Genomic DNA, 24,307 nt, shown 5'->3' on the forward strand with positions numbered 1-24,307 from the left:
AATGGGTAACAATAAATAAATAAACCAAGTTAGGCCCACCTTCACCAGTCCCAGAAGATCTGGGTTTGACCTGGCGTAACGCACAGGCCCTACGATCCACTAGATTAGAAAGGTCCCTATGAGCCAGGTGTGGTGGTGCACACCTTTGGTCCCAGCACCTGGGAGGTGGAGGCAGACACAGAGGCAGTGGATCTCTGAGTGTGAGGCCAGCCTGGTCTGGAGAGTGAGTTCCAGGACAGCCAGGAATGAACAGAGAAACCCTGTCTCAGGAGAGGGAGGGAGGGGGGAGGGAGGGGGAGAGAGAGAGAGAGAGAGAGAGAGAGAGAGAGAGAGAGAGAGAGAGAGAGAAGAGAGAGAAAAAAAATAAAAAGAAAGGTCCCTAGGACAGTTTAACCCTGTGATGTATTTGGAAGTTTTTCACCTGCTTCCCCTACCCAACTCAAAGAACAGTCTGATCTCCTTATTGTCATGCAAGATTTGAGCAGCTTGTGCCTAGGTCAAGGACCATAGGAAACCAACTTGTCTGAGTGTGGAGTTCAGGTGCCCCACACTGCTGCTGGAGAAAACACTCCCTGGCCAACAGACAAGCCTCAGTTGGACCATTCACTTCCTGTGCTGTTTACCTACAACCTGGAAGACAAGGAAACAGTGTATTGCTGGCCGCCAGCCTCCTGGACTACGGTGCGCCTCCCTCCATCTTTGTGCTTCTTGGTTTAAAGGACTCAGCATATCCCCCTGAAGCTCCCTTTTCTCCTCTGTGGCCTTAAACCCTGCAGTCGCAGGAAGGTATGGATGGCAGAGAAAGCAGGAAGAGCCTGCTTCATATGAGCCGGCTATCAAGACCTTACTGACCCTGAAGAACCAGACACTCCCTAGAAGTGAGTGCTTCCTGCTTCCCTTCTGTCTCCCTGGAGCATTCCCAAAGGCTGAAGGGCTCAGGCTGTGACCACTTCAGGGTTAATCAGAAAAAAACTGAAGCAACCAGGAGGCTGTGGTTAAGGCCCTATCTTTTCATGTCTTATAAGAGAGCTCGGACAGCTCTGGCCCTCAGCTGCACAAGAGCGGACTAGCTCTGAAATGATCCTCAGCCTACTTCATGTTCCTTTACTGTTCGGTTAACTGATTAGTACTTAGTGTGTATGTACAACTCATCTCTTGGGATGGGGAAGAGGGATGAGAAAAAACCAAAACACTCTTAAAAATGAAGAAGACCCATTTCCTTGTCCTTTCTGTAACCCGACCTTTAAAACAGATCACTTCTCTGCAAACCCCTTCCTGCATCACGGAATACCCTTTCCCAGGAGTCCTGGCCACACCAACCTCCTAAACTATGGAGTATAACGCACACAGCACACTTCGCCCTCGGTGAATGACAGAGACAGGGTCACGTTTTCTACCCTGCCCCTGGGAGTCCATTCACCTTAACAAGGCACCTTTCTCTGGAAGAAAGCAGGAGGCGTGGAAGCTTTCTGCTCCTCTGGCTAGCAGGCTTGCTGGAAGAAGGTGGACATGGGCGTGAGGCCCCGTGGCCAACAGAAAGAGTCCAATCACCAAGTCCAGAGAGGAGATGCATAGATGGAGCTGGGCTGGGAGGGTGCTCAGAGTCGAGGGTTGGTTGCACTGGAGAAACACTGTAGGAGCTCTCATGCAGGTGTTAGGGGTTGGGGACCATCTGAGAAGAGGAGGTCCATCCTTTTCCTGAGGAGCAGGACCACGCCAGGCTTCACCTGAGAATGGGCGGCAGAGGTGGGGCTCCACGGGCAGCTGGAGGAGAAAAAACAAAAATAAACACATTCAGCACACACTCCAGACTAAATAATGTTTCTGAAACAGGACAGCTTCTTTATAAAAAGATTGTGGTTTTAACTCTGTGACTGTTTATACATCTATCTGTACACCAGAAAAGGGCATCTCATCCCATGAGACTACAGATATTCATGTGTGTGATGGGAACTGAACTCAGGACCTTTGGAAGAGGAGTTAGTGTTCCCAACTGCTGAGCCGTCTCTCCAGCCCCCAAGCAGGCTCTTTAAGTCAGTCTTTAAACTCGGGAGACTCGGGCTGGAGAGAGGGCTTGGTAGGCAGTGCTTGCTGCCAAGCCTGCTGACCTAGATCTAATCCAGGATTCATTTGGTGAGAGGAGAGAACACCCACTGACATCTACACGTGTGGAAGTATAAGCGACCTCAGAGAACACACAAGCCATGCTGCATACAACCATGGAAGCTTTCTTCTCTGCCCTCGCACCTCGGTTTGTTTTGCTGGGGTACACTCTTTGAAGATGCCTGTACTCTTCTGGAGCAGGGAAGTCCTCCACCGGATGGAAGGAGTACTTGGACTCAAAGTCATCTGTGAAAAGGACAGTTATTAGTCACCCTCCCACAGACTTTTGACTTCTTAGGACCCTCCCTAGTTACTAATGTCCTGCGGGTTCTGCTACATCGAGAGCCTGCCCTATCCACCAAAGCGAAGACCCCACACCAGCCAAAGCATCGCCCTGGTGCATCTCACTACAGTGGATGTCCAAAGAGCCCTCATCTGGGGGTGGGGAGGTGGAACAGTCAGTGGTGCTCGTCATGCAGGGGTAAGGACGTCAGTTTGGATCCAGAACACCAGACTGGGTATGGTGACAGGAGCCCATAATCCAGGATGTGGAGGCAGAGAAGAGGAAGATCACCAGGGCTGGCTGGCCAGTGACAGGCCAAGTGTGGAGTCACAGGTTCAGTGAGAGGACTTGTCCCAGAAAAGTATGGTGCAGAGAGAATGATCAAGGAAGTTACCTAATGGTGGCTTCTGGCCCCAAACACCCATACATATACACATGCACACATATACATGTGCACACATGTACACACAGAGAAAAAATTTATTCATTCTTTAAAAATTGTGTGTGTTGAGTGTTCTGCCTACATGTAAGTCTGTGCATCGTGTACACACAGTGTCTGTCCACAGAGGCCAGAGGAGAGCATCAGATTTCTGAGACAGGCGCTCCAGACTGTTGTGAGGCCGTGTGGGTTCTGGAAATTGAACCTGGATCCTCTATAAACAGTCAATGCTCTGCAACACTGAGCTTCCTCCACAGTCCCTTTACTTACGTGCTGGATGGTTTTACATCAACGTGATACAAGCTACGGTTATCTGAGAGGAGGGGGCCTCAGGTGAGAAAACCTCCACAAAATCAGGCTTAGGGCGCTTCATTCTCTTAGTGACTGAGGGCAAAGGGTCCAGCCCATTGTGGGTGGGGCCACCCCTGGGCTGGTGATCCTGGGTTCTATAAAAAAAATGAGGCTGAGCAAAGCACAGGGCGCAAGCCATAAGCACCACCTCTTCGTGGCCTTTACATCAGCTCCTACCTCCAGGTTCCTGCCCTGTTTTGAGTTCCTGTCCTGACTTCCTTCAATGATAAATAGCGATTTGGAAAAGCGATCCAAATAGCCCCTTTCTCCCCAGCTTGTTTTTTGGTCATGGTGTTTCTTAACAGCAGCAGTAACCCCAACCATTTATTATTGTTGTTGTTTGTCTGTCTTAAAGATAGGGCCTCACTCTGTAGACCTGGCTAGTCTGGACCTGTGCAGACCAGGCTGGCCTCAAAACTGGAGAGCTCAGCTTGCCTCTGCCTCCCGAGTGCTGGGATAGAGGTGTGCGCCACCATGACCAGACCCAGCACCAGCCCTTTTAAAACTCCTAAGCGAAAGGCGTTTTAAGCTCATTCTTCACTTCTCTCCCCCCAAATTCAGACACCATCGAAAAGGAGCTAGCGTGTGCGTGTGCGTGTGCGTGCTGGCAGAAAGAAGTGTCACTTTGTTCTAGAAACATGGTGGGCTGAAAAGATGTCATGGAAATGAACTGAACTAAATTTACAATTAAATTAACTTCAAATGGGAATATGTGTCTCTAGCTGGTGAGTTTCTACCACAAAGCTGTCCTCCAGCCAAGGTTACTCTATACTGCTCTGCAATACATTTCACACAGCCTTGTCCTGCTCCACCCCACATTCTAGGAGCCTTCACAAGATTCAAAAGTCCTATGGATACAGCTTGTTCAAACTGGAAGAGCTCCAGGGCTGGAGAGATGGCTCAGCGGTTAAGAGCACTGACTGCTCTTCCAGAGGTCCTGAGTTCAGTTCCCAGCAACCACACGGTGGCTCACAACCATCTGTAATGAGATCTGATGCCCTCCTTCTGGTGTGTCTGAAGACAGCTACAGTGTACTCATATAAAATAAATAAATAGCGGTTGGGGATTTAGCTCAGTGGTAGAGCGCTTGCCTAGCAAGCGCAAGGCCCTGGGTTTGGTCCCCAGCTCCGAAAAAAAGAAAAAAGAAAAAAAAAATCTTAAAAAAAAAAAAAGAGTTCCTTTTCCGCTTCAAAGCTTCCAGTTTGTTTGTTTAGATTGGTTCTTGCTATGATTGCAGGCTAGTTGTGAAATCTAGGATTCTCCTGACTCAGCTAACCCCGTGTGTTGGTATTATAGACATGTGCACCATGCCCTTCTACATTTTAAAGATTTCTGCAATGTGGATGTATGTTCAAAGCCAAACCCTGGTATATCTGTTAAAAACTGTCTAGAATGTGCTGGCGGGTAGCAATGGAGGAACCCATTCAAGAACGTCCAGTATGGAGAGTCACAGGAAACTTCACGGTCTGTTCTAAAAGTCTTCAACAGAGCCTGACAACCCCTCTGCACATCTTCTCTTGTGGCGTCATTCCAGACAGTGAAGTGCTGAACTCATGAGGTGACCTCTCTACTTAAGTAGAGTCCTCAACAGTCATAACTCGGAAAGGTGACCCGATTCGCTAGTGTCTAGTCATTTCCTGGTTCTGTACATAGGAAAAGTGGAGTCCAAAGAGATGAAATACTTCCTCCAACAACTCAGGACTGGCTGCTTTTTCTTCTATTTTGCTTTTGTAGTGCTGGGGCTCGAACTGAGGCCTCGGTAAGCCAGGCGCAGTTAGCTTTCTGTGCTTCTCTGTAGTGCGAGGGATTGAACCCAGAACCTTGCACACAGTAGGTAGTGCTGTACCATGGAGCTTCGTCCTGAGCCTCTTGACTTTAAATAACCAGTATCCCCTCTTGGATAGATAACTCTAGGACATATATGAACCAGACCTGAGAGTGGGGACCTGAGAGCAGCTTTCGAATGAATGAGCATGACCCCTGATGACTTGACTTCAATCTGTTCATGTAAGGAAAAGGACATCAACAGAAAGTCTGGAGAGGACCTGTTGTGACCGAAGGGTACTGCTCTGGGCATTCTCCATCTCCTCGGGCAACCTGGAGGCTAAGGCACAGGAATCAGCGAAGTCACCACCAGAACTAGTAGACAAAATCACTAACTACTTACCCAGGAAGGAGCGGACAGTGGTGATGGAGTCTCTGTGGCCATTCCTCAAGGGTGGTGGTGGAGGAGGGGGCGGCCCAGCTGGTGTCCTGGAGGGTGGAGGTGGAGGCTTCCCTCTGCTTGGGGGTTCTGACCCATGCATCCGGTAAGGTGGTGGGGGAGGAGGAGCATCCCTGGCACCATTTCGGATCATGGGCGGTGGGGGTGGAGGGGCTGCAATTAAAATCCAAAACGGTTAGGCTTGGGCTGGAGCTGGCCAAGGAAGAAAAGGTCTGAGAGACAGGAGCTAAGATAAGAAAGCAGTCTGGGGGCATTAGCGAAGGAGCGGGTTTGAGAAATGCCCAATGACGCAGACAGATGCACAGCAACGTTGCAATGATTAAATCTAAAATAAATCTATCATTATACACTGACTATAAAAACATACATTGCCAGGCAGTGAGTGGAGGCACGTGCCTTTACAGCACTGGGGAGGCAGAGGCAGGTGGATCTATGACTTCAAGGCCAGCCTGGTCTACAGAGAGCTCCAGGACAGACAGGGCTACACAGAGAAACCCTGTCTCAAAGAACAAAACAAGCAAAAAAAATCATAGAAAATAAGAGAGAGGGATTAGGGATTTAGCTCAGTGGTAGAGCGCTTGCCTAGGAAGCGCAAGGCCCTGGGTTCGGTCCCCAGCTCCGAAAAAAAAAAAAAGAACTGAAAATAAGAGAGAGATCCAGGCTCTAAGGAGCCTTGAGTGGCAAGGTAAGTCTCCAGTTACCTTCGCATCCAGAGCTGCGGCTGCCCACCCAATCTGTTTGTTTAGTTTTGGTCTATTGGGGTTTTGTTATGGTTTTTGCATTTTTAAGATGGATCTCTTCTTTGTTTCTTTCTTTTTTATCCCCTGAGACAGGGTTTTTCTGTGTAATCCTGGCTGTCCTGGAACTCTGTAAACCAGGCTGGTCTTGAACTCAAGAATCTCCTATCTCTTGTCTCCCCCACCAGGGTGCTGGGGTTAAAGGCTCGCACCACCATGACCCAGCAACAGATCTTATCTTTGTCTAGGCTTGACTCAGACTTGCTACGCAGCCCAGGCTGGTCTGGAACTTGCTACTTCCTGCTCCGCCTCCACAGAAACAAATATGTATCATCATGTGATACTGTCCTAATGTGACTTAGTAGAGTAAGTCCATGAACCAACCGCTTAGACAACCCTCTCCGTACAGCAAGTTGATCATTACCAGTGCACTCATTTCATACGCTCCTCCTAGCTTATAAACAAAAAACAAACTCAAGAAAACCAAGAGGTTTGCCCCATGTCACACAACAATACAGACACCATTCAGAAGATGTGGGCGTCTGCAGCACTGCTGCTCTGGCTCCTGATGGGGCAGCAGGCTGAAGCCTCTTCTTGGTTCACACTGCTCACAGCTAACAGACGGAATACGACTCCTAGGATGTGAAAAGCAGGAAGTGTGCAGACACCTGAACCGTCTCACCTGGACACACGTCACTTTTTCTCTGCTCTTACTAGAGAATGGGATTAGGAAGTTATGGGGTTTGCTGACTTTACGTTCTTTAAAAACTCTTAGGTTAAAAGCTTTAATTTTTTTATTTTATATTTTATGTGTATACATGCTTGCCTGCATGTGTGTGTGTGAACTATGTGCATGCCTGGTGCCAGCAGAGGTCAGAACAGCGTTTTCCAGTTTCCCCCAGAACTGGAAATTACAGAGGATTATGAGCCGCTATGTGGGTTCAGGGAACTGAACCTGGGTCCTCGGGAAGAACACCCAGCACTCTTAACTACTGAGCCATCTCTCTAGCTGTACCCCTACCCACTGGGTGCAGCTTTTTTCTTTTAAACCTGAACTTCACAGAATCCTGAGCTACCTTATGCTATGCTATACGCAGGGAAACAGCACATCACCAGTGTATCAGGTTATTGTCTGGGGTACCCCCTAAAAGACTGCTGGGGAGAGCACACATCTATGTCATCCTAACCAGGCAACAGAGCAGCACAATGGCCTTTTCACTAACTCCCGTTTTGTTTTGTGAGACAGGGTTTCCCTCTGTAATGCCCTGGCTATCTTGGAACTCACTTTTAGACCAGGCCGGTCTCAAATTCAGAGCTCCTCCTGCCTCTCAAATGCTGGAAAACGACACTAGGCCTGGCTTATTTTTAATTTGTATTTAGTTTTTGTTATGCATGTGTCTGTGCCTACACATTTGTATATGCATTTTTATGTACAGATGCTCATGGAGGCCAGAGGAGGGCATCAGGTCCTCTGGAAGTGCAGTTACAGGAGGCTGTGAGCTGTGTGATATGGGTGCTGGGAACCAAGCCCAGGCCCTCAGGGAGAGCAGCAAGTGCCCTGGCAGCCACTCTATGTGTGTGCACAGACACATCAACTAGGCCTTCACTGAGGCTCCTGTGCTGCTTTCTGAAATGGCTTTTTCTCATGTGGGTCACAGTCTCCCTATGTTGTCCAGGCTGGACTCAACTCCTGTGGCTCAAGCCAGCCTCCTGCTTCCACCCCCAACCTGGCTGAGACCCATTCCTTATTTCTTTTTTCCCTGCCCCCATTCCTTATTTCTCGAGCCACTCCAATTTGCTTCTTCCTTCACCTACCACTCTGCACTGATGCTGCACAGCAGGGTCCCCGTCACTCGGACAGTCAGTTCTCAGGGTCCAACCGCTCTGTCTGCGCACCCGCACAGAGGACCACGCCCTTCATCTTGGAGTTTTTCTATCACTCTACCAAGCTCATGGCTTTTGCTTTGCCTTTTAATATTTAATATTTTATGTATACGTGAGTGCTTTGCTTACATTGATTCCTGTACATCACGTGTGCCTGATGCCCTCAGAGACCAGAAGAGGGCACCAGATTTCCTGAAATTGAAGTCACACACAATTGAGAGCCAGCCTGTGGTGCTAAGAAACTAACCCTGGTGCTCTGAAGAGCGGGTGCTCATAACCATGGAGCCATCTCTCCAACCACCAAGCATACGGGTGTTTTGTTTTGTTTTTACTATTATTAATTAAAATGTATTTAGAACTATGTGTGCACACCTTTAATCCCAGCATTCTGGAGGCAGAGGCAGGTGGATCTCTATGAGCTCCAGGCCAGCCAAGGACACACATAGAGACTTTGTCTCAAAACCAAAACAATCCATTGGGTGTGGGACTGGCTCAGCTCAAGTCTTCACAAAACCCCACGCGCTGTTCTAGGGAGAACTAGCGCCCCACTTTCACTCCTACTATCCTTCCCTCACTTTATGGTGACCTCCCTGCTGTCCCAAGTGTTCCTACTTCAGGTCTTTTCACACTGGCATCTCATTCTAACTTCTCCCCCAGTTCAAAACATAGCATTATTTTAGGTATGTACTAGGCTGTCCACAACAAGTTCTTCTTTCTCTTTTCCCTAACCATCGCCAGCACATAAAAAGGCATCCACTAAAACACTTGAGTTCTTATTCTCCCTAGTCACTGCAGAGACATTCTGAGAGCAAGCAAAAAGACAAAAAGGGCTTCCAAGCACTCACCTGCTCCCCTGCTGGGAGGGTCTCGGGCTGGGGGAGGTGGCCTGTTACTCAGCAAAGAGGGGGTGGCTGAGGTGGGCGGGGGAGGTGCAAGGCCTCGGACAGGCCCTGGCGTTTTCCTATGCAAAGAATTGTGTCTCTGTGGCAGCTCCGGGGCTGACTCATTGGTGGGGCTTGAGGGCCCATTGGGGACCCCAGGAGGCTGGCGGTAAGGCGGTGGGGGAGGAGCCAGAGACTGGCCACTGGGTCCTGTTCTGACGTTCACAGGGGAAGGAGGCGGCTTTACAGGGGGTGGGGCAGGATGTCCTTCTCGACCCGGGTGCACCCTCTGCCCAGGTGTTGGAGGCAACGGCTTCTCCCTGTTGTAGGCTTGGGCTTTGTTGCTGTGCAGAGGCAGAGGGGTAGGGGGCGCGTTGGCACGCCGGCCTGGAGGGGGCGGGGGAGGTGCAGAGGAGCTGTGCTTCATTCCGGTGCCACTGGTGGTGTTAGGCCGAGAGAGGTCCGGTAAAGAGGGTCTCTGCATCCGGGGCAGTTCTGGGAGGGAGGCTCGGCTGCTGTCGCTATCATCGTGAGGTCGCCCACTGGCTGCAGACACCGGAGGCCTTGGAGCAGCAGCTCGAGAACTGGGTACCTGCAGGGCGGGCTTACCAGCTGGGGTCTCTGCAAACACAGCAGACAACACTGTGTGAAGAGGCGGAGCCTGTCAGTCGGGTCCCTAGCTGACCCAGCCTCCTCAGTGTTTGCTTTCCTGTGGCCCTGGGATCTAACCCAGAGCTAAGCAAGGCCCCCACTTGCTGAGCTATTACCTGTAGCCTGAACTCTGAGTTCTAGTCCGTATAAACAGATTGGGAACCTGTAATAAACACTGCTGACATAAGCTTGAGCACATTTAAATTGAATTACATATATTTATTTTACCCTTTTTGGGGAGCAGGGCGTAGTTCTGTGTAGCCCTGGCTCCTGGAACTCTCTGTAGACCAGGCTGGCCTCAAAGTCAGAGATCTGCCCACCTCTGCCTCCCGAGTTCTAGGATTAAAGGTGTACACTACCAGGCCAGACTGACTTGTCTTTCTGTTCCTTATTTCACGTGACAGAGGTCCTTTGAGTCTATCTGTGTTTTCACAAAACATTAATTTCTTTCTTAAGGGCCAAATAATAAGTCTATTCTCTGTGTGTATACCTCTGTGTGTGTGTAAATATTCTGAATGTATTTATGGGTTTAGAGACAGGTCTCGTGTAACTGAGGCTGTAGCCAAGGATGATCCTGAGTGTCTGAGACTGTCCTGCCTCTCGCTCCCCAGCACTGGGATTACACCTAGCCTGGCCTCTGCAGGTCTCCACACACAATGGCAAGCCTTCACCTCACTGGGCTACAACTCGGCACTGAAATCTGCTTTGTTTCTCTAAGCCTGCTCTCACTCTTGGGTTCAGGCTGCCCTCAAACTTGGGATTCTCCTGCCTCAGCCTCCCAAGGAGGACTGCAGTCATGCACCACACCACCAGCTCCCCTTTTCCTTACCCAAGTTAAACACATTTTAATTTACCCCTCAGCTTTGCTTTCCTGTGGAACTACTCTCATTTCTTCTTCCTCCTACCCTCAACCCTAGGCCTCATCCTAAGGTACACTTGGAACAAGTCAAAAACGTATAGTTGGGAGACCGTTTTCTGAGATACCTGGAGCATCCTTGGCTCCCACAGGGCGGAGCTTCGGCACACCTCCTTGAAAGAGACCTCCCTTGGGCTGTAAAGCAGCAGCTCCAGGGCCGTAGCCACCACCGCTCCCTTTGGGCTCTGGAAGACATAGGTGAGGGTTTTATGTCACATGCTCTGAGCTGGTGACCATCCCTCTATCGAGGCGTTCATTTACATGCGTACCAACCTTATCTTTGCCCTTCTATCAAGAAGCAGCAAAACAGTGCACAGTACAGCACCACCAAACACACAGACAACCCAAGACCATGTAGGCCTTAGAGCTGCACACCTCCACGTGAGGATTAGTAAGACAAACAAGCAAAATGAAAGGACAAAGGGACAAAGGGACCATCTTTAAGGGGCAAGAAAACAACTCAATTAAAGATACGCTCAGCAGAGCTCCCTGGGCTCTTTCCTGAACAGCTAGTGGCTCAGGGGGATGAAATGTGAGCAAACTCTGCTGCACCTGCAAGAATGGACATGAATAGCAATCAGAGAACCATCCTTGGTTTCAGCCAAGAAGCTTCCAGGAATGTGGTGGTCTCCTGAGGGAATAGCCAAGGATGTGCCCTGACAAACACTCCAGCAGGCGAGGGCTTTTAACTCTGAGTTAGGAAGAACTTCATGGTATTCAACTCTGCAACTGGAAGGAAAGTCAAGATACCCAGGACACCATTTTCCCACTCGAGAGACTACAATAAACAAGATGGACCAGAGATGTCTTCCAAGCCTGGCTCCTGACTCCACCTTAGGAAAAAAGCTCAGACTCACTCTCGATGACAGGAGCACTCCGATCATTAATGTTGGTCACCTTCTTCAGTTTGGTCCCTTTGCAGATGTCTTGTAAGAGGGCGCCTCGATTCCGCTGCTCATCTCTACTGAGTTTGGGCTGTTCTGTGTTTGCCTGGAGGAAGAAGAAATGTTGAGGTTACCCTGAAGACCTCTTTCTATCACAAGCTTGGAATAAGTGACTTAGGCCAGTGCAGCACAGACACCTGTGCCGAGCAGCAGTACTGGTGGGTGTGGTGCGGCCACCCTTTTCGGCTCCCCGCTTCCAACTCACCACTTCTGAGAGGAGGCCAAGACTAACTATGAGTGCACATCTCGGACATGCTAACAGAACACTATCACCAGCATAGGGTTTCTCTGAGCACCCACTATGCCTCAAATACTGTGCTAAGTACTACTCAGATGACCTCATCTGAAACCGGAGACACCCTGAGAGAGGCGTGAGTACCACTATCCATACTGAAAGTGTGGATCAGAAGCTGAATAGTTTCCCACGGTGGTCATGCGATTAGTAATCGGTAAAAAGAATCCCCACCCCCACCCTGACTGCAGAATTGTATCCCAGCATGACCTGTCACCGCTCTACTACTCTGTCTTCTATACAATGTTTAAAGCAGATACTGGCAGCCCTACCCTATTGAGGAAATCACGGGAAGCTGAGGCCCATGGTTAGCATACTCTGAGTCAATTTCTCAAACTTTTTTTGGTTTCTGTTTTTTTTAAATGTATTTATTATTTATTTTGGCTTATCAAGACAGGGTTTCTCTGTGTAGCTCTGGTTGATCTGGAATACTCTCTGTAGACCAGGCTGGCCTTGATGTCAAGAGATTGCCCTGCCTCTGCCTCTGGACTGCTGGGATTAAGGGTGTGATAATTTTTTAAACTTTAAAATGTTATTAGTCACTACTGTGTGTGCCCCTCTGAACATGCAGAAGTCAGAGGAGAGCTTTCTGGGGCTGGTTCTTCCCTTCCACTTTGGGTTCTGGAGTCTGAACTTGGGTCACCAGGCTTCTGCATCAACAGCTGTCTACACCTGTCAAACCTGAGCGTAGTTCTACATGCTTGCACCAGCTGGTTTTGTCTGCCAACCTGACACGAGCTGGAGTCACCACAGAGAAAGGAGCCTCGCTTGAGGAAATGCCTCCAAGAGATGCAGCTGTAAGATATTGTCTCCATTAGTGGTCAAGGGTGGGAGGGCCAATCGTGGGTAGGGCCATCCGTAGGCTGATAGTCCCAGGTTCTATAAGAAAGCAAGCTGAGCAAGCCAGTAAGCAGCATCCCTCCATGGCCTCTGCATCAGCTCCTGCCTCCAGGTTCCAGCCTGTGTGATCTCCTATCCTGACTTCCTTTGGTGATGAACAGCAATGTGGAAGTGTAAGCTGAATAAACCCTTTCCTCCCCAACTTGCTTTTTGGTCATATTTTGTGCAGAAATACAAACCCTGACTAAGATGATGTGATTGCCTCAGAGTTCCTGCCTCTTTCAACCCTCTGCATCTTTCTCTTACGTCACTTCCCCAAGTGCCATCCTTAGCCTCCATCTACATGTTAATGAACAAAGCCCATCATGGTTTGCACACTATGGGCAGACACATTCCTGTGTATGTACGTGTGCGCACATGCATACGGAGACCAGAGGTTGATGTCATGTCTTCCTCAAATGCTCTCCACTTCGTTTTGGTAATGTTTGTGCTGCATTCTAGTTCTGAGACCAAGTCTCATACACAGCTTTGACTGGTCTGCACTCAGAGACCACTCACCTCTACCTCCTGCTGCACTCAGAGACCACTCACCCCTACCTCCTGCTGCACTCAGAGACCACTCACCTCACCCCTACCTCCTGCTGCACTCAGAGACCACTCACCTCTACCTCCTGCTGCACTCAGAGACCACTCACCCCTACCTCCTGCTGCACTCAGAGACCACTCACCTCTACCTCCTGCTGCACTCAGAGACCACTCACCTCTACCTCCTGCTGCACTCAGAGACCACTCACCCCTACCTCCTGCTGCACTCAGAGACCACTCACCCCTACCTCCTGCTGCACTCAGAGACCACTCACCCCTACCTCCTGCTGCACTCAGAGACCACTCACCCCTACCTCCTGCTGCACTCAGAGACCACTCACCCCTACCTCCTGCTGCACTCAGAGACCACTCACCCCTACCTCCTGCTGCACTCAGAGACCACTCACCCCTACCTCCTGCTGCACTCAGAGACCACTCACCTCTACCTCCTGCTGCACTCAGAGACCACTCACCCCTACCTCCTGCTGCACTCAGAGACCACTCACCCCTACCTCCTGCTGCACTCAGCGGCCACTCACCCCTACATCCTGCTGCACTCAGAGACCACTCACCCCTACCTCCTGCTGCACTCAGAGACCACTCACCTCTACCTCCTGCTGCACTCAGAGACCACTCACCCCTACCTCCTGCTGCACTCAGAGACCACTCACCCCTACCTCCTGCTGCACTCAGAGGCCCTCACCCCTACCTCCTGCTGCACCCAGAGGCCACCACCCCTACCTCCTGCTGCACCAGAGGCCACTCACCCCTCCTCCTGCTGCACTCAGAGACCACTCACCCCTACCTCCTGCTGCACTCAGAGACCACTCACCCCTACCTCCTGCTGCACTCAGAGACCACTCACCCCCCCTCCTGCTGCACTCAGAGACCACTCACCCCTACCTCCTGCTGCACTCAGAGACCACTCACCCCTACCTCCTGCTGCACTCAGAGACCACTCACCTCTACCTCCTGCTGCACTCAGAGACCACTCACCCCTACCTCCTGCTGCACTCAGAGACCACTCACCCCTACCTCCTGCTGCACTCAGAGACCACTCACCCCTACCTCCTGCTGCACTCAGAGACCACTCACCCCTACCTCCTGCTGCACTCAGAGACCACTCACCCCTACCTCCTGCTGCACTCAGAGACCACTCACCCCTACCTCCTGCTACACTCAGCTTCTTTTTTCTTTAAACAGGAGTGCTAGAGTAAATTGAAGCCCTGCTGCTTGTGATGTGAGCACTTCACTGACTGGGACCTGTCTCCCCAACCCTCCCAGTTTTCCATCTCACCCTTATGTCTGACCTCAGCTTCACATGCACAGCAGCAGATACAATACATCCCCAAATGAATATCCTACACATAGCTAAAATGTAACCCACACGTTGTGGTTGGGGTGTGTGTGTGTGTGTGTGTGTGTGTGTGTGTGTGTGTGTGTGTGTGTGTGTGCTGGGGACACTGTGCAGCCTAGTCAAGTGCTCCACCACTGAGCTATAGCCCCAGTCCATCTGTTAAATCTTAAAATATATTTTATTTATCTATTCATTTAATGTATGTGAGCACACTACAGCTGTCTTCAGACACACCAGAAGAGGACATCAGATCCCCATTACGGGTGGTTGTGAGCCACCATGTGGTTGCTGGGATTTGAACTCAGGACCTCTGGAAGAGCAGACAGTGCTCTTAACCACTAAGCCATCTCTCCAGCCCCATCTGTTAAATCTTAACACCACTCATTAAATGCAGAGATTTTTTTTTTTTCTTTTTTCTGTTTTTCGGAGCTGGGGACCGAACCCAGGGCCTTGCGCTTGCTAGGCAAGCGCTCTACCACTGAGCTAAATCCCCAGCCCGAGATTTTTTTTTCAATTATTCCATTTGTGTCTCTGTGTGTGCACATACATGTGCACTCACATGCATGTGCTCATGTATGAAGGTCAAAGACAACTTTCATGAGTCAATTCTCTCCCTCTACCATGGGACCAGACTTAGGCTGCCACGCATTCTGAGCCATTCTACCAGCCCACACCCAGTAGGGCTTTCCAAGCTCTTAATGAACCTTTCTGTAAATCATTAGAAATCAAAACCATTCTAAAACTGGATACGATAGCACACACCGCAGATAACCTTAGCCGGCTGAGACATCAGGATCTGGAGTTCAAGTCCAGCCTGAGATACAAGTGTAACTATGCACAAAGGCTCACGGTTTCTAACACAACTAAAGCACAGGGAAAGCCTGGGCTCTACAGAACCTTAACATATAAAGATGTTTTACAAACTGGTGGTTTCAATATGCTTGGTCCAGGGAGTGGCACTGTTAGGAGGTGTGGCCCTGTTGGATTAGGTGTGGTGCTGTTGAAGGAGAAGGTGTGTCACTGTGGGAGTAGGCTTTGAGAGAGTTCCTAGCTGCCTAAGGATGTCAATCTCCTGACTGCCTTCATTCAGTTCATGCAGAGCTCTCGGCTCCTTCTCCAGCATGATGTCTGCCTGGACACTGCCCTGCTTCCTGCCATGATGATAATGGAACCTATAAGCCAGCCCCAATTAAATGTCCCTTATAAAAGTTGCCTTAGTCATGGTGTCTCTTCTCAGCAATGGAAACTCTAAATAAGACACAAACCGACAGTTATAATCCAAGGACATGACCGTACTTTACAAAAGAAATTAAACAGGAAGCAGATATTTAAAATTTTCAGCAACAGTTAAGATTAAAAAGGATGCAGGGTCTGAAGAAATGGCTCAGAGATTTAAGAACATTTGTTCCTTTTACAGAGGACCTGAGTTCAGTTCCCAACACCCACATCAGTCAACTGACAACCACTTGTAACTCCTGCTCCAAATCTGACATTCTCCTATGGTCTCCTCAGAAGACACCAGGCATACATGCTGTCAAAGGCAAGCAAAACCACTCATACGTATAATCTGTATGTTTTTTAATTTATTAAGAAAGCAGGCTAAGAGTCAATATAGTTTACCTATTAAGTTAGTACAGTTTACAACTGTTGACAACATGACATGTTCATGACAACAGGACCACCGCTCAGTACTCTACAGTGCTTGGCACAGAGAGGAAAAATGCAAAAACTGTTCAGATGAAAGCTGGGGATGGTCAAGGCTGAGCCAGGAGGACTAGTTACATTCAGGCCAGCTTGGGCTGCTCAGTCAGACCCTGTCTTAAGCCCAAACCAACAAAGGTTGAGCATGGTGGTGTACGCCTTTAATCCCAAAACTGGGGAGGCAAAGGCAGGCAGATCTCTGAGTTCCAGGCCAGCCAGGTCTACACAGTGTGCCCTGGCTCAAACAAAACAAAACAAAAACCCAAGGAGCTAAAGAGATGGATCAATGGTTGAGGGTACTGGCTGCTCTTCTATAGGACCTAGGTTCAATTCCCAGCACTCACAGCTCATCATTGTCTGTACTCCAGTTCAGGACCTGACAGCCTCTTCTGGCTCCTAGGACACTAGGCATTCACATGGTTCACAAATACATGCAGGCAAATCACCCACATATAAAAGAAAACAATTTTAAAAACTGTACTGAACTGACTGGGCGCAGGAAAGATGAAATATAGCAGAAAACTACCTCCTCAGATCCTCATCCCTCTCTCAAGAACGCCAGAGAAAGGAGGCTAACCTATTCCATTTTTGTTATGTTTTTGGTTGGTTGGTTTTGGTAACAGGATTTCGCTATGTAGCCCCTGGCTGTCCTGGGACTTGCTCAGTAGTCCAGGGCTGGCCTTGAACTCAGGGATCCACTTGCCTCTCACTTCCAAACGCTGGGATTAAAGGTGTGTGCTACCACCGCCCAACTGAGACTAACCTATTTATAAAATAGATAGTTATGGGGACTGCTCAGAAATGTAAACCTGCTGAGGCAGACAGGCTTGTTCTCTATCTACATTGCCTGCTATTAAATGTGTCTACGAATGCGACAGGAATCCAGGATGCAGCTGGGCAGATGCTCAGGCCTACAATCCACAAGGCAGAGAAAAGAGGATCACACTGCAAGTTACAGGCTAGTAAGCTCTAGGCCTGTCACATAGTAAGATCCTGTCTCAAAATCCGAGGAGAAAAATTTTAGTTAAAATTTAAATACATATTAAAAGTATAGATGGTATTTAAAACAATTAGTAGATATGGTTATTTTATGTCTGTAATCCCAGCAGTTAAGAGAAATGAGGCAAATACAAGGCCAGCCTGGACTACATAGCAAGATTTTGTTGTAACAAACAAAAAACAAAACCACAAGAGGGTAAGTGCTGGAGAGATGGCTCAGTGATTAAGAACACTGCTGATCAGGGGTTGGGGATTTAGCTCAGTGGTAGAGCACTTGCCTAGCAAGCGCAAGGCCCTGGGTTTGGTCCCCAGCTCCGAAAAAAAGAAAAAAAAAAAAAAGAACACTGTTGATCTTGCAGAGGACCCAGGTTCCACAGCTGCTGTAACTCCATTCCTGAGGATCCCAAGGCTCACTTCCACCTCCTGGGCACCGGGCACGCACGTGGCACATATACATACAAGCAGGCAAAACACTCATCCGTGTCAAGTATATAAAAGAAAAGTAAACACAGCAAAAAGCAAGCTCACAGTGAAAGAGCAGTTAGGTAAGAAAATTTAGAAGTTTTAAACAAAGAAGGCTGAAAAGAAAAAGAAGAGAACAGTACGAGAAGCCCACCAATTTACTTAGAGGTTTGAAGATAACCCAGTGGAGAGGTTACCTACCTGATTGAAGGTGGGAGGTGGGGGAGGACCAGGCGGGGGTGGGGGGGGAGGAGGAATTGGCATGCTTGCCCTGCTCCCAGTTGGCACCGTTCTCTCTCCGTCTTTAGTTGCAGCTTTAGGTCATTCATAGACCTATAAACAAAACCAGAATTCAAAAGAACAGCGTTAAAATTAGAGGCTCTGAGTACCCAGGAAGTCTAGGAATGGACAAGGACCAGAGGTCCTGAACACTTCGTCCCCTACATAAATGCTCTATAAAATGCCACCTTACAGACTCCTTTTATAAATGATTCTGTTTTGTGGTACTGAGGATCAAACCCAGGGCCTCACGCATGCTAAGCACGGGCTTCACCACTGATGTCTATTCCCAGCCCAACTAAAAGACAAAAACAACCAAAAAAACTCAATTTTAGAAGTTTTAGGTTCACAGCAAAACAGAGCAAGAAGCACCAAGAGTTTCTAGGTACGGTCTATGCACGCACCTCGCCACCATGTGACTGTTTCGCTGGTGGGTCATACAGTACAAGTGTGGTTTGATTCTATAAGACGCTGCAAATGGCTATACCAACTTTGGGTTTGCATCAGCAACACAGAATTCCTGTTGCTCCACATCTCTGCCAGCACTTGGTGCTGTTGGTTTGGATCTTGGCCTCGCTAGTAAGCATGTATTGTTCAGTTTGCAATCTTGCTTAATTCACAATTTCCAAGGAGCCTGGTGTTGACCATGTTTTCATATGCCCACCTGCCATTGTGCATCATCGTGGCTGAGGCATCTGTTTAAGTCCTCTGACTTGGGGGTGGGGGTTGTCAGGGCTTGAAGGTGCAGTGAGCCTATGTTCTATCAATTAGCTATTCAAAAAGATTTATCTATTTTAGTTTTTTTTTTTAAATGAGTACACTATTGCTATCTTCAGATACACCAGAAGAGGGCATCAGACCTCATTACAGATGGTTGTGAGCTGGGAATGTTGGATGTGGTTGCTGGGAATTGAACTCAGGACCTCTGGAAGAGCAATCAGTGCTCTTTTTTTTTTTTTTCCCGGAGCTGGGGACCGAACCCAGGGCCTTGCGCTTGCTAGGCAAGCGCTCTACAGCTGAGCTAAATCCCCAACCCCGCAATCAGTGCTCTTAACCATGACACTGAGCCATCCTCTCTCCAGGCCCAATGAGCTATTCAAAATGCTAGCCTTACTTTTTTTTTTTTTAATTAGACTTTTCATTTTACTGTTGCTTTAAAAGCTCTGTGTCTCTAACAAAATATCTTCTTCCAGTTTGTGGCTTGCCTTCTCATTCTCCTGATTTTTTTTTTTTTTTTAACAGCCTTTTAAGAACATAAAGTCACTGGCAGCAGTGGTCCAGGCCTTTAGTCTCAGCATTTGGGAAGCAGTGGTCAAGGCCAACCTGGTACACAAATCAGAGCTATACAGAAAACCCTGTCTTGGAAAGTGTGTGTGTGTGTGTGTGTGTGTGTGTGTGTGTGTGTGTTTTCACATATCTAGGATATATATATTCTCTATATATGCACATATGTATATATATGTGTGTATATGCACATATGTACAAACACACATATAAAGTCATTCTCAGTTTGAGAGGCATTCAAGAGCAAGCTGTGACCATATATGACTAATAGGCCACAGTTCACCTGTACCTTGGAATAGTCACACCCATGGGACTTGATTAGAGAATAAATACCACATGAGAAATTAGCTACACACTTGGTCACAAAACACTTAGCATTTGAAACCTACAGCTATCTGCCCATTACAATTTGCTTAAGTTCATACAGGACTGAACTGAGGGATGGATGGACAGATTGACTGATGTAAGTCATTACACTGGCTAAAGATAAAACGGAGAGCTCAAGAACATCAAGTTCTCCAAAGCTTGGTCCCAAGAAAATTCTTTTCTTGATCTCCAAAAATGGAAGCCAGAATAACCCGGGCACAAGGAATCTAAACTCAGGTAGGAAAGAGAAAATAAAGGGCTGGAGAGATGGCTCAGAGGTCACGAGCACTTGCTGCCCTTGTAGCTCCCATATCAGGCTGCTCACAAGAACCTGTAACTCCAGTTCCAGGGGATCCAATGCCCTCTCTGACCTCCATGGGAACCCACCCACATGCAGCACACAGACACACAGAAACAAAAGTAAAAACATATCTTTAAAAAAAAAAAGAAGAAGAAACAAAGAGGTCAATTCGTCAGTGCACAGAGGAACTGCTTCTGAACAAAGCAACTATGGCTGGGGCACAAGGAGACTTGCGGTAGTCCACAGTAAAGATGGAGACCGTGTGGACTAAGCCAAGCTTAACAGTCAAGCTAGCGTGGCAAGAAGGCCACAGGAAGGCCGAGTTTTGAACTCCTTACAGGGATATCTATGATCCACTGTGAATAACAAGTATTTCCAATAGTCTCTCGATGACCAGCAGTAAAGATAGAAAAGAGAAGAAATCCTAACGGTTCTCTAGACCAGGAACTGTTGCAGGAGAACAGAACTGATGAGAAACTTGACTGACAAATCTCCAACTCCTCCCACTGTGCTGTCCAACAGAGCCGGCTATTTCAAAGACACAGCGATCTGAAGAACAGTTCCTAGTTGGGTATTCTCAGGAGGCCGAGGCCTACATTCTCTCTGAAGCGGAGCCGTGGGGGCAGTTAGACGGCTGGAGAATTGGGCATTTGCCACCAAGCCTGACAGGCTCTGCTCAATCCTTAAGGCCACAATGGGAAAAAGAGTCCAACTAGTTGTCCTCTAACTTCTACACACCCAGGCAGGGACGGGGAGATAGTTCAGTTGGTAACGTGCGTAGAGTTCAATCCCCAGAACCAACATTAAAAAGCTGTTTAAGCTGGGTGGTGCTGGTGCACACCTGTACTCCCAGCACTCAGCAAGCAGAGGCAGGCAGATCTCTGACTCTGAGGTTAACCTGGTCTACAGAGCAAGTTCTAGGACAGCCAGGGATATCTGAAGAAATCGTTTCAAAACACAAAACAAAAACTCTCTCTCTCTCTCTCTCTCTCTCTCTCTCTCTCTCTCTCTCTCTCACACACACACACACACACACACACACACACACACACCCAAAGGGAAATACCATTCCACTTCTAGTTCCAAAGTTGAGTATTGTAGTCTCCCTTTACCAAGATCTAACTCTTCAGTCCAGAGGTTTTCAACCTGAGTCTTGACCCTTTTTTGAACTGTATACCAGATATTCTGCATATCAGATATTTACATTACAAATCACAACAACAGCAAAATTACAGTTACGAATAGCAATGACATAATTTTATGGTTGGAGGTCACCACAGCAAGAGAAACTGTTTGACAAGCACTGCACCAATTGCTTTTTTTTTTTTTTTCCTTTTCTTTTTTTCGGAGCTGGGGACCGAACCCAGGGCCTTGCGCTTGCTAGGCAAGTGCTCTACCACTGAGCTAAATCCCCAACCCCATCAATTGCTTTTTAATTAAAATATGCTGAGCTGGAGAGATGGCTCAGTAGTTAAGAGCACTGACTGCTCTTCCAGAGGTCCTGAGTTCAAATCCCAGAAACCACATGGTGGCTCACAACCATCTGTAATGGGATCAGATGCCCTCTTCTGGGGTGTCTGAGCAGCTACAGTGTATTTACATATAATAAATATTAAAAAAAAAAAAAAGAAATATGCTAAGAGGGGCAATGCCCAATACCTGTGCTCCTAGCTACTTAAGAAGCTGAGGTAAGAAGATCACCTAAACCCAGAAGGTCAAGACCAACCTGGGCAAAACACAACCGCATCCTAGTCAATGGCCCCAAACAGATGCTTAGCGTCACTAAAATACTAATCGAAGTGGTAAATAAATCTTCATATGTGAAAACCCTATCACCAAGGGGGCGATTTTAAAATAAATGTAAGAGGTCATTCTCCAAACCCAGAAGTGTCCTTCCCTAGCCAATATGCCAATAACACCAAAGAAGTCAAAATGGGGCAAAAGCTTCCCACTCACAGAGAATCAGGAGCACAGTTAGCTCTAGCGCCACAGAGAACGCAATCTCTTACTGGAAGGAAGATGGAGAGTTAGGCACTACGGGGGTGCCTTCTAAGGTTAAAAATCACCACACGGAATGTGCCTGCCTGTCCACTTTCCTTGAATATGGCTCCTAAAAACCAATAAAGGCCTGATACAGTGACATGTGCCTTTAAGCTCAGCACTCAAGGCAGAGTCAGGTGGCGCTCTAGGTTCGAGGCCAGCCTGCTCTGAATAGCAACTTCGGGCCAGCCAGGCTGAATAGTGAAACCACTTCTCAAAAACAAATCAACCACACACAGAAAACAACAAAATAGCCCAAAACAACAGCATCAAAACAAGAGAGCTGGAAGATCCGGAGCTCCCTGCCACAGTGGTATAATGGCATCTAGCACTGAGGACAAAGAACCTCAGTACAGGGAGAGCAGGAGCTGCCCAGGAGGGCATTACCACAGCTACCCAGGAGACAACAGACAGACGATGACAAGGACCAAACAGGTTCCTGCACTCAGCTGGGAACCGAAGTCCACAGAGAACAAAGCACGTGCATCTTGCATTCTCAGCAGTCAGATGATCGAAGGCGTCCACCAGTGCATTTCTAGTGTGTCTACAAGGAAGCGGTCAAGAGCAACTCTCACGTCTCACCTATTTTCCCTCACTACTCCACTACAGGGCTACAGAGTACAGAGCTCTCATCTCCCAACAGAAAGGTACCAATGCTCTTCTGAAGTTCAGTTGAGTCAGGGGGCTGACAGATTTCTGTTACATGCAGAGATGGCATTAAAACGCTGAGGTGATTTTGTGAAGGGGCAGGTAGCCCTCCTGTGCTCTGGAACTGCTGAGTTATCTCCCCAGGCCCGCCCTAGATTTTCTAAAACAGATCATGAATGGGCAGGATGTTGTTCTTGTTGATTTGTTTTTAAGCAACGTTTTAGACAGGAGTGTTGCACAGACTTATCTCAGGACTCAAAGACAGATGAACTTCTATGAGTTTCAGGCCAGCCCAATCTACACAGCAAGTTCTAGGCCAACCTAGAGAAAACTGTCCCAAAAGACAATAGATGGATGGATACATTTACAAAGTCTCACATAGCTGGGGCTAGCTCTGGACTCTATGCAGCCAAGGATGACCCTGAATTCTTGACGCTCTTTCCTTTGCCTCCTGAATGCTGGGATTACAGGCACACACCACAGCTGGCACCAGTGTTCTGGACCAGTGATTTTTCACCATTGTAAGGAGCACAGAGGCTGGCCATGTAGCACTCCTGTAACCCCAGCACATGGGAGGCTGAGGCAGACATCGGGGGTTGGGAGGAGTGGGGGGTTGGGTGGGGGACAGCTTGCTAAAATGTATAAAAGCATTTTAGAAAGGGTCTAGGGGGCTGGAGAGATGGCTCGGTGGTTATGAGCATTGACTGCTCTTCCAGAGGTCCTGAGTCTAATTTCCAGCAACCACATGGGGGCTCACAACCATCTGTAATGGGATCCAATGCCTGCTTCTGGTGTGTCTGAAGACAGCTACAGTGTACTTATATAAATAAAATAAATACATCTTTTAAAAACAGAAAAGAAAGGAAAGGAAAAGAAAAGAAAGGGTCTAGGATGGAGATGGGCTCTGGAGATAGCTCAACAGGTAGAAGTACGCCACCAAAGCCTAAGGACCTGAGTTCAACTCCCAGACGCCATAGCAGAAAGAGGGAACTGACTCCCTAAAGTTGCCCCCTTGGCTCCACATGTATGTCTGCACTTGCACACACTACACATGCACTCATACATACAATCAAAATAAATATTTTAGCAAAGACAGGGCCTAGGGGTGTGGCTCTGTGGTAGAGTATGTACATAGCATAGCATGCACAAAGCCTTGGGTTTATTCCTCAGCAGAAAATAAATACATAAACCACAGAGCTGTTTCTGTAAAGATGCTCGCTCAACAGAGAATGCAAATGCACTCAATGCCAGAGTCCGCCAACGTGGCTTCACTAACAGACACAGGGACTTCCCAGAGCTGGTCACTAAGTGTTACACTCAGCCTGCGATACATTAACTGTAAGTACTACACAGCTCCTGACCTCCAGGTAACTGGCAGCATCCAAGGCGTAGCTGGCTGCAAACAGATGTTTTGCTGGCCAGCAGTAAAGGACCAAGCAGTTTTTCTACGACTCTAATATAAAAGAAGATGCACACATGCCCTTCACATACCATAGTTAAAAAAAAACTTCCAAGCCAGGTGGCACTTGGGAGACAGAAGCAAAAGGATGAGAATTTGAGAACAGCTGGGGTTACATCAGACCCTGTCTCCAAAGCCAAAAAAACCCAACTTCCAAAAATCTCAGTGCATTACGGACTCCAAAAGGATGCTGTGGAAATCCACAGCAGATAATTTACGTGTGCTTTCAGAGTGCAGCCATTTCCCACTCACCAGAGACATTAACACATTCCTGAATTTTG

The 24,307-nt window shown here is 48.1% G+C and overlaps 1 protein-coding gene across 3 annotated transcripts in view; it reads right to left on the reverse strand.

The window, feature by feature from the left end:
* Positions 1–697: 697 nt before the first annotated feature.
* The window catches only part of Wipf2 (WAS/WASL interacting protein family member 2), a 36,468-nt gene continuing 12,858 nt past the window's right edge, over positions 698–24,307 (reverse strand). For all 3 annotated transcript variants that reach the window (XM_032912709.1, XM_032912710.1, XM_032912708.1), the window contains 7 exons: positions 17,851–17,982; positions 11,327–11,459; positions 10,538–10,654; positions 8,867–9,523; positions 5,344–5,553; positions 2,248–2,349; positions 698–1,764 (listed from right to left, as the gene is read on the reverse strand). In XM_032912709.1, coding sequence (XP_032768600.1) covers positions 1,724–1,764; positions 2,248–2,349; positions 5,344–5,553; positions 8,867–9,523; positions 10,538–10,654; positions 11,327–11,459; positions 17,851–17,913 — 1,323 coding nt within the window. In that variant the 5' untranslated portion in view covers positions 17,914–17,982 and the 3' untranslated portion in view covers positions 698–1,723. The remainder of the gene's footprint in view (positions 1,765–2,247; positions 2,350–5,343; positions 5,554–8,866; positions 9,524–10,537; positions 10,655–11,326; positions 11,460–17,850; positions 17,983–24,307) is intronic.

The sequence above is a fragment of the Rattus rattus genome, chromosome 9 (assembly GCF_011064425.1).
Source record: "Rattus rattus isolate New Zealand chromosome 9, Rrattus_CSIRO_v1, whole genome shotgun sequence".
Taxonomy (NCBI): domain Eukaryota; kingdom Metazoa; phylum Chordata; class Mammalia; order Rodentia; family Muridae; genus Rattus; species Rattus rattus.